At 39.7% G+C, this 10,116-nt stretch overlaps 1 protein-coding gene across 2 annotated transcripts; it reads right to left on the bottom strand.

Annotated features, from left to right (window-relative positions):
* Positions 1-1,672: 1,672 nt before the first annotated feature.
* On the bottom strand, positions 1,673-9,605 carry septin4a (septin-5). Of its 2 annotated transcripts, XM_078172520.1 has the most exons (13): positions 9,395-9,605; positions 8,957-8,979; positions 6,914-7,288; positions 6,028-6,124; positions 5,516-5,602; positions 5,163-5,286; positions 4,406-4,540; positions 4,189-4,306; positions 3,992-4,093; positions 3,809-3,905; positions 3,440-3,602; positions 2,608-2,710; positions 1,673-2,524 (listed from the first exon to the last, which is right to left on the bottom strand). In XM_078172520.1, the coding sequence occupies exons 1-13, from the start codon at positions 9,438-9,440 to the stop codon at positions 2,453-2,455; spliced, it is 1,542 nt and encodes a 513-aa protein (XP_078028646.1). In that variant the 5' UTR covers positions 9,441-9,605; the 3' UTR covers positions 1,673-2,452. The 2 variants fall into 2 exon arrangements, with proteins under 2 accessions (XP_078028646.1, XP_078028645.1); XM_078172519.1 differs by lacking the exons at positions 8,957-8,979; positions 9,395-9,605 and adding an exon at positions 8,555-8,700.
* Positions 9,606-10,116: the final 511 nt, after the last annotated feature.

Genomic DNA, 10,116 nt, shown 5'->3' with positions numbered 1-10,116 from the left:
TAACTGTATTTTCTTTAGTGTATTATCAACTAAAAAAAAGGCCTGTTGCACCACCATGTTTCTACAGTAGCCTATTACAGACAAACCAAACACTGACTTCTTTTTTCAGTGTTTTTGTGGTTTTAATTGCTGCGTCTGTTAGTTCTGGCAAGGAGGAGACCTCTGTGGATAATTTAGCTCCTGGTTAAAACTTCCTGAACAATGAACACTGAAGGAATTCTAATCAGGAGACGTTCCAGCTGGTTGCAATCTCTGATCCTCACCGATAAATAAATCCCCCTAAATCTTACACTCTGCTCCTTTTTGAAACAAGGAGAAGTACATTTTTATCATTTGTAAGTTTCGAAAAGTTTGGATATAGCACAAAAATATCAAAAAGACTGGAAATAATATTTTTTAGGTTGAAGATTGGTTTACATGTATTGCAGGTTTGTGAAAAATTTGGAAGCAGCGTGATCTTTTTTCGACAGCAATTACCGAACATCAGAAAATCAGTTTCAGAATATTTTCATGTTAAAATGGAAAGTGTGTTGTGACACCCACCTCTTGTTGTGTGTCTTTTGTACGTGTTTGTCTACGTGTGTTTACGTGTGCACACTCAAAACGTTCATGGCTTCACAGCCGTCTTGCCAGCCTATACATGTCACACCATGAAGTCTCCCATCAGTGTATGTAGTCAACGTGGCGTGGATGTGCTCCTCGCCTCCTCTGCTGTGTCTGTATGTTCTGTCTGTACATGTGACTGTATTCAGTATGTTTTATATTCTGTACTATAGTTAATCCTACTGTACCTGTAGCATGGCTCTGTTTTTTGGTTCTACAGTTTGCCCTGTGCATGATGGAGTGTGTGTGCGTGTGCGTGTGTGTGTAGCAAGCAAGCTATTTTTTTACACAGAGGTGATTTACGGTATGAGCCTGTTTGGGTGCTATCGTGTGTGCCTATACTCAGTTTTCCTGAACACTGTGACAACTCTGGCAAAACACGAACACATTGAGTGAATGGAAGAGACAAAGATTTATCGTCATGATTGTTTTTTGTTGTTTTTTAAAAATTGTTTTTAAGTTTTCCATTTTGTGAATTGGACTGAGACGTGGAGACATGGTGGAGTGGAAAAAAGTAACAAAAAAAAAAGTTAATGCTCTTTTCTTCATAACATAATAATGTCTAATATTCAATTTGAGTTTTGTAATATTTGTATGTACGTATGAAAGTTTTGTAAATTTGTGATCGTATGCACGTTTTGGCATATGAGTGTATGTATCTAAAAAATTTATGCTTGTTTCTTTTCGGTTTTGTGTTGCATGTAGATTGCTGTTTAGTTTCTTTTGTTTAAACGTTTTGTTTTTCCTGTTTATTTTTGGGACCATGTACAATACTGTATAACGTGGGCAGGATCTTGGACCTCATGCTACATTGATATTATATATGAATATAAAAACATGTTTTCCCTATGGAGAAAGTTTTAAGTTATATATCGCCTGTACACTTTGGGCTGCCTTTTAGATCTAACTGTCCACTGTTTAAGATAACAATGATGATAACGGATAAAACATATTAATGATGAAGAATTATGCTGATGAAATAATAAAGATTCTTAATAAATCTTATTACATTTACAACACATCTTGCTCCTGTGTTTATTGGGCTTGTGTAAAAAAATACAGACATTAATTAGTTAGAGCTTTTTTATTGAGATTTTCTTGACTTTCTCGCCCTCACGAAACAGTAAATTAAAAATGAAAAAATACAAAAAGACACAAGAATCGAATACAATTGACTCAAGTAATGAAACAAAAAATGCAGGTTACAAACCAAACTTTGACATCACTACAAAGACCCCTAGATGGCAGTGTTACATCTTTCTCAAGGTAACTAATGGAATTAAAGTAATTTTAGCAGCAGCGCAACTCAAAAATTGGGTGAAGGTGAATTGGTCTTCAGTGAGTTGGTGGTAGGTGAAGTGCATTAAAAGGGGTGTCACGCCTCACTGACCAAAACGTTTTCTCTCTGTCACATTTTAATTCTTTGCCTTGAGTTTTGAGGAATGCTTCTTCACCTCGTTGGTCAGTGGTCTGAAAACTTAAGGTTTTTTTTTTTCTCTCTGCTGTTCTTGTGCCGACTGTGTTCTTGGTACAACAGCAAAATTTAGATTTGTCACATAAATAATTGCAATGAGATGTGTATATAAAAAAAAGGGCAAATTGCAATCAGCTGCAAAACTTAAAAGGCATGTTTTCCCTGGAGTATCTTTAGCGCAATATCTTGTGTGAATCGACACCATGAGATGGGGCAGATAGTGGCTGCAAATGATGCGCAATTTCCAGTGCTATCAGCAGCTGCAATCGATTCTGTGAACTCGCCTGTGAGTATGTGATGACTTAAGGCTGGAACATGCATCTCCTGGCTGCATGTGAACACACAAGCATGGGAGTTTGGGGTTGGGGGGGGGGGTCAGAAGCCACCTCTCTGGTTGTGCTGCATGTGCTCCTGAACCCTCTCCAACACCTCCTGCATCCTCCGCAGCTACAGGGGGGAATACATGAAGTGAGTGGTGATCGCCTCTTTGACCGAGTGAATGAACAAGTGAGTCGGTGCGATAAACGTACCTCTTCGTCTTTTTCAAAGATGAGTCGCTCTGTCTCTGTGTCACAGGCAGCCAGGGGCAGAGGAAAATCTGCTTCGCTCCGGTCACGATGCTTCTCACGCAAACTAAAACCCAGATTCACACCCACAGACACACAAAGACAAACACAACCTGTGTGAGCATCTCAGTTATCACAGTTAATATCAGAGTGCATGGATTTATTGTTCTGTATTGTATTTAAACCTGTGAACTGTATTGAACTTATGGGTACTCACAAATACAGCAACTAAAGAGACAAAATTTTAGTGAGTCATGGAGAGATTAAACCAATCAATCAAAGCCAAACACTGTAGGTAAGAAGTGGATGTAGCCACCATGACATCGCTCTTTGGTTTGTAAGCTACAGTTTTGAAGCCTTGAGGATGGCATTTTGGACATCGCCATCTTGTTTTTTGGGGGTTAGAGGTGACCATATTTGGATGCCAGGGTGGAGCTGTGGAGGATACACATTACTACGACTGTATCCTGAGTAAAAGGTTTTCATGATAGCTTTGCCGTATAAATTACTCTGACTCTCTGACTCCATTATTGTACAAAAAATGAACATCATGCTGTGCTGAAGAACACTTTAAACTTGAGACCATAAACTCATAAGGAGAATGTGTCCTGAGGTAATAAATCAAGTGAGGAGTAGGGTCATTTTCTTACATACTTCATCCCCTGCTGGTGGTTACAAGGGATGCAGGTTTAAGGCACGTCTGCATTGGCTTCACTTTTCAGAGGCAGAAGCTACATCAACTATTTTATACGGTCCATGAACAAAGCATGTGGGTGTGCATCCTGACTCCACCCACCTGCGTTTCCTCTCCTGCACCACCATGCGCGTCATGTTCTGGATGCACTGGGCCCTGAAGTTTTCGTAGTGTGTCTCTGCCGTCACGTCCTTCAGATCCTGCATGTATGTTCTCACCAGCATGTTCCTCAGCAGCAGGAAGTCAGAGTGAGCCGGGTTTTCCACTGACCATGCAACGACAATGTGTTACCGGATCAGACTATTTTTTTCTTTATCAAATAGCACAAAAGTAATGCATAAAACTGATACAAAATCAAGGTGCTACCAAAGTAAAAAAAATATACAAAGACACAATACAAGCTCTTTAAAAATAAGTAAAATTACAAATAGAACTGGAAAACAAACAAAAAATGTATTTTGTGTGTAATACCTTCTACAAAACCCCAGGGATAGAAACGACCCCTGAACTTGCGACCTTCACTCTCCATCTGAACATTACTCCCAATCACTGCAAACGGGATGCTGTCCTGCAGAGAGAAGCAAAAACAATATACTGTCAGTCTTTATGTAGATGAGACGGCACATTTCAACCAGAAGAAACTAACTTCCGAACCTTGAGTAGCTGGTCGTGATTTTTAAAGTCTTCGTCTTCATCTGAGTCACACTCAGGAAACTGGTAGATGTTGATCCCAAACTGCTTGATCTCCTCTCTGATCTAGAGTGCATGAACACGTCGAAACAATCAAGTTTGAGATAAAAAGGCAGAAAAAAACAATACAAATCTTGTGTAGAATGTTTAGGATCTCATACCTTCTGCTTCTTTCTGTAGACCTCTGCTTGCGTCAGGCTGTCAGCTTTGGCCACTACAGGAACTATGTTGACTTTTTCATGCAAGGCCTTCATACACGCCACATCCAGAGGTCGCAGACTGATGTGTGATAGATATTGGACAACATTTAGGTGAGGCTGTTACAGTACTGCTTCACTGGTTTAGCTTCATGTGCAGAAGTTAAACATGTCAGCGTACCCGTGGCCAAATGGAGAGATGAAGTAGAGGCAGCAGTGGACTCTGTTGTCCTGGATGTTCCTTCTGTTCAACCCGCTCTCATCTCTGAAGTACTGTTCAAACTGCTGGTCGATGTAGTCTTCTATTGGCTTCCAGCTGATGCAAACATACAATCTCTGTGAGTTAAACAACAACCTTGGCGGACAAATGACAGTTTATAATGTGAGCTACTTAAAAAAAAAGCGTATTCAGTGTGCTTGTGATGCCATGAGTTGAAGTCTGTTTTATGACTTCAGAGCTTGACTATGCTCAGACCAGTCACCAGAGGAAAATGTCGACATTGTATGTTTCTGCAAATCATCAATGTGTTAGATTTGTACGTTTCATACATATCACATATCAACATTTTTAAGGTATCCAAACGTGAGTTTTTTGTAGTGAACCAGTGCTGTTTTTCCAGCTGCTTTCCAGGCATGAAAAGCAGTTGTTTTTTAACAAGACATCACTGCTTTTCTTGCCTGGACTGTGCCACCAAAACCAGGCATTTTAAGCTGAAACATGATCTTTTCCTAACCATAACCAATTGTTTTTTGTGCCCAAATCTTAACCACAGCGTTGTTCAAACATATATTTCAACATTTCCAAAACATAATAACATATGTAACATATTTGTGGTTTGCAGGAGCCTACAATGCTAACATTTTTTCTGGCATTTGGGTTACTATGCTTAACTTCCAACCATGTCCAATAGAGCAGCAGCACATGTTGACAACCTCACCTTTCTGTGTTGTTGACAGCGTCCCCAAACCCTGGTGTGTCTATGATGGTGAGCCTCAATTTGATTCCTTTCTCTTCGATGCTAATTGTGTGTTTGATGATGTCGACTGTTTGATTGATCCGTTCTGCAGACACACACATGCGCAAAGTCATTAAATCTACACAGGCAACAAGTTAACAGTGTGTGAGTAAAGGGGTCAGAAAGTCATGACAGCATCAAATTTTGCACTAGTTTAATGACAACTAATAATGTTATTTTTTAGAGAGACCATTCAATTGCATCGTCTGGTTCCACCTACTTCCCCATTTCATTTACATGGGCCACATGTAAATAAATAACAGAACTAATCTCACCTTGTGCATTGGGAACCTTCCTGTCTTTGTACAGGTCAGTGAGGAACAAGCTGTTGATTAATGTGGATTTACCCAGGCCAGACTCCCCTACGGAGAAAAAGAGACAATTTCGACTCTTGAAGTAGCATGAGCAAAACATAACACCCAACTGTGCAATATTTGTATTCCTCTAAGTAATTTACTCAAACATTTAGTTGCACAACAATTACACAAAAAAAGAGTACTTCTTCACATATAAAACAAGATGACACAACACTATACCCCTAGTTCATTTTAAATCATGATTGACAAATATAGATTTGAGGGCAGGTATGTCTCTAATCTTCACTGATGAAGGCATTTCTTAGCATTGTGTCTGATGTTATCAGCTAAAACTTTCCAGACCTTTGTATATGACGTGTCTTAAGAAAATCTTGCCTGCTATACAATCCCCTTTTAGGAGAGATATTACATTCAGTTATGACAACAGCCTGTAAAAGTATCCTAATTAGCCGACATATGGGAGGACTCACCTGCCACCATAAGCGTAAACGTGAAACCTTTTTTCACTGTCTTTCTGTGAACCTGGTTGGGCAATGTGGCAAAACCCACATACTCCTTGTCCAGATCCTGCAGAAAGAAAACACAAACATTACATCTCTGTATGTACATATAGAGTATTTTATGTTACAGAACAAAACAGAAAAGTCTCTTGAGCTTATGTTAAATACAGGCATCTTCAGGCATCTAACCAAAAAACAATTTAAAACCCCTTGACTTTGAGACAAGAGAAAGGGGCATGCTAATATGTTAACTCATTTTCAGGTTTAAGGACTCATCCCTGCACCACTCTATTGCTTATAAGTAAGGATTGTGGGTGTAATTATTGAATTGTTAATAAAGTGAGTAATAATACTACATTACGTTACAATCATGGTGACGCATGATAGTCATAGTAACAGCCATCTCTGTTGTGATGTGACCTTGACATGTCACACTCTGACCCTCATCATGATCTGCATCCTCTGCTTCACAGGTCTATGAACATTAGTGCAAGGCATCACAGGGCTTGAACCCATGTTCCCTCTACAGCAAACATTAAACTTTCATCTTCAGACCTCATCAAAGGTTCAGTGAACACTTGCTTAACCATATTGACATGCAGCTCTGTTTTAATCTTTTAAGTTAATGTCTGACCTCCATATTAACTAGCTCTGTTTTTGCTTACAATGATAGTGTACATAAAGCAGCTGCAAACATTTCTAAGGATATTTGGCATTACAGTTAAGGGTTTAGAAATTTACTAGTTAATAACGAAACAGGCCATTTCTTGAAAATTTAGATGCTGAAACATAACGTAGTAATTTAGAGTATCTTAGTGGCTTCTCCTGACACAGGCTCTGGCACACAGAAACACACCTCTGGAGAGACATAGGGGTCAAAGCGTCCCCAAGGGCTGTGTGGACGTGAGGCCGGACTAAGTGGACAATCCACAGACACCTGAGAGACGAGCTGCCTCCTCAGAGGCGGTGGGTGAAACTCTCTTTCTGTTCCCGCACGACTTGGTCTATGAGGGACTGTTGGAGAGCCAGGAGGGTGGCAGGGGATGGGACGGGGCAGGGAGGGAGTCCCAGGGAGGCTGGGCAGTCTTCCGTTGGTTGCTGTCCCAGGTTCCTCTGCCTCTTGGTGGACTGGTGCCTGGTGCTGTTCGCCAGGCTGAGAGACGGGAGGGAGATCCCTCATGGCGTATGGAAAGTGAGTGTCCTCTTGGTCCTCAATGGACAGACTGGACAACTATGACAGGAGGCAGCAGAGTTACACATGCTTTTATACATTCAGAAGTCTCAAAAATATAAATCACTATCAAAAACACATTGTTTCATCAGAAATAAGTCAGTTTCTTATTTGGAGATTACTAAATCCTGATCTGTTTCTCCTAAACCCCTAAAGCTCCCCTACTATCATGTCAAAATTTTTTAGTGACATAAAAGATTTCCGCTGCATTTATGCAGTGTTTCATTTTTTGTTTCAGAAGTGAAACACGGCGTAGATGTATGTGTATGGAAATCTTTTCTGCTAGTTAGGAATCATTGATGAATCCAAGATTAGCAGTGGGTGTCTTGCAAGTGATTGTTCTTTCCTATTTACTGATATGCTTAGAAAAATGATGGCACAGTAAAAGCCGATTACTTTGGTCTTGAGTCCAAACTTAAGGACAGACAGAAAGATAAAAACAGCACAGAAAACTTAAAATCCACAGTAGATCAAACCAATAAACTAATCACAGAAAACCATTACATTTTATCTTCCTTTATGAGTAGTTTAATTACAGGATTGTTCTTCTATGCAGGGCAATACAAAGTCCAGATTTTGGCAATTCCTTTTCCCCTCAATTAAATTCTAGTATTCCTTCATTTATCGTATGTTTACTATAATTTATATCAAACATAGATTGTTGACATGTCATGTAACACTGCAGGTATAAAGACAAATACTAACTAAGTGGTTCTCAATCTTTGTCATATCAAGATCCCCTAAACTGATAAAAAAGTTACCTCAGAGACCTCCATCTCAAAAGAGATGTTAGATATTATTAACACCAGAACTCTTTAGTTTTCAGCTACAGCTGAGGAGATGCATGGGAATGTGCAACCAATAATCAGCATAGTCACTCTTATGACTCTTACTCACATTGGGCTCATTGATACAGTGAATTAAATTGTGAAATACTAACTGGCTGCTGGTGGCCACAGTCAGGATTACGCTCTCTAATTACAATACATGATAAGTCTTCTGTGTCTTCCATTTGTAGTGGCTACCCTTTCTTTGCTGATTAGCCCTGACCTGTGATCCCATTATACCATTACAGAAGCCTTCATCCATCTGTCCAGGCAAGGTGGGGAGATGAACAACAGACAGTCTGATGCTGGACATTAAACACTAGGGGCAAACTGGATCTACTAACAAGACTGAAGTAATAATTTCTAAAATGATTTTTAAGGAGCATCTTTCAGTATGGAGCTAGGGGATGAAAATATTCATCAGGGCCATGTGACTGACCATGCCATCCACAACTGCTTTGGTTTCCTCACTGGTCATTTCCTCACAGAGGGCCTCCATTTGCTACCCTGTGCACTTTGGACAACCAGGCCTCCACACCTGGCTTACAGGAGATACACTACAAATGTCTTCAGTGCTCACACCGTCCTGTTGACCTGGTCTGAAAACAGCAGAAAGAACAACAAAGCCCACAGTGCTGCTGGCCTGATCAGGGTTCATATGGTGTCCCTCTACCTGTCAGATCTCATTACCCACAAAGCTTTGCAACAGGCTTAACCCAGCTTCTAAGGCTCTGACAGAGTGGGGGGTTGGAGATTAACTCTTAACACACACACACACACACACACACACACACAAGCTATAAACACTATAATTAAAGACTATCCTACAAACATGTCTTACCTTGTTCTCTGAGAAAGTAGCAGCTTTTTGAGCAAAGGATGGCATTTATGAATGAGGGGAAAAATAGTTTGTAAAAAACGATGATGAAAATGTGTAACAAAACTTGAAAATAAAATGCAGCACTAACTAGTAGGGAAAATAACACTAAATGGCCTATAATATCAATTTTTCGTCCATAGTTTGTATCACACACGTGTACAAGTCAATACTGACAGAGGTCAGGTGATAAAAATACAATAAATAAGATGCAAAGGGGTCAGCATAAATACAAGAACACGAGTGCTATACAAAAACATTAACCCCTATATTATTATTATGATATGTTACAGTGATGTTTCAATTGGCTGAGCAATTTCTAAACATGAACGACTGGTTATTACAATAAATCGGTGTGTTGAAAGTTGTATATAAATTAAGTATTCAGTGTTTCAGACGTACCTCTCTTACCGCTGCGGAACCGAACCGGAGACGACATGTGCTCCATGATGCCGACAAACTTAGAGGCGGACAGTGGATAAACTACAATATGAGTGATGCCGAAAAGCCAAACTATACAAAACCTAATAACATGTGATGTATTGCATGTCAGTCCATGTATTGACTGAACTCTGATGGGGTGCAGTCTGCTCAGTCTTGCCGGTCTGACGAGGCTTTAATTACACTGAGAGCAGAGTGGAAGCAGGCAGAGTGATAATAGCCTGACAGCTAAGTGTTGTAACTCCACTGCAAGATAATAACATCTAAAGTTACTACTACCACTATTACTAATAACAATAATGATATTAAATATAAAAGAATGAATAATAAAATAAAATAAAATGTGAAATTTCAAAAACGGCTATCTTACCACTGCATTTATCATAATAATTAACATTATGCTATAATGGTTACTTGAAGTTGGCGCTAGTTTTTGTCTCTCACTAGGTTCAGCTAGCTAGCGTTAGCCCCGAGCTCCCGTAGAAAAGTTAACGTTAAAGCCAGCTGCTGTAAGTTAAGCGGCTCTCTTTCCCATGTAGTTAGATCAGAGGCACATCTTCAAGTACCCTTTATCAAGCAAAACCTTAATTACATTTTAAAACTCTTCCAATAAGCCACAGTAATAATTAACCTCACCTTAGTGTAGCACGGAGTAACGTCAACGGTTAACGTTTTCTGAAACA

The sequence above is a fragment of the Epinephelus lanceolatus genome, chromosome 11 (genome assembly GCF_041903045.1).
Source record: "Epinephelus lanceolatus isolate andai-2023 chromosome 11, ASM4190304v1, whole genome shotgun sequence".
Taxonomy (NCBI): Eukaryota; Metazoa; Chordata; class Actinopteri; order Perciformes; family Serranidae; genus Epinephelus; species Epinephelus lanceolatus.
The sequence above is the reverse complement of the archived record's forward strand: the minus strand, read 5'-3'. Positions and strand labels throughout refer to the sequence as shown.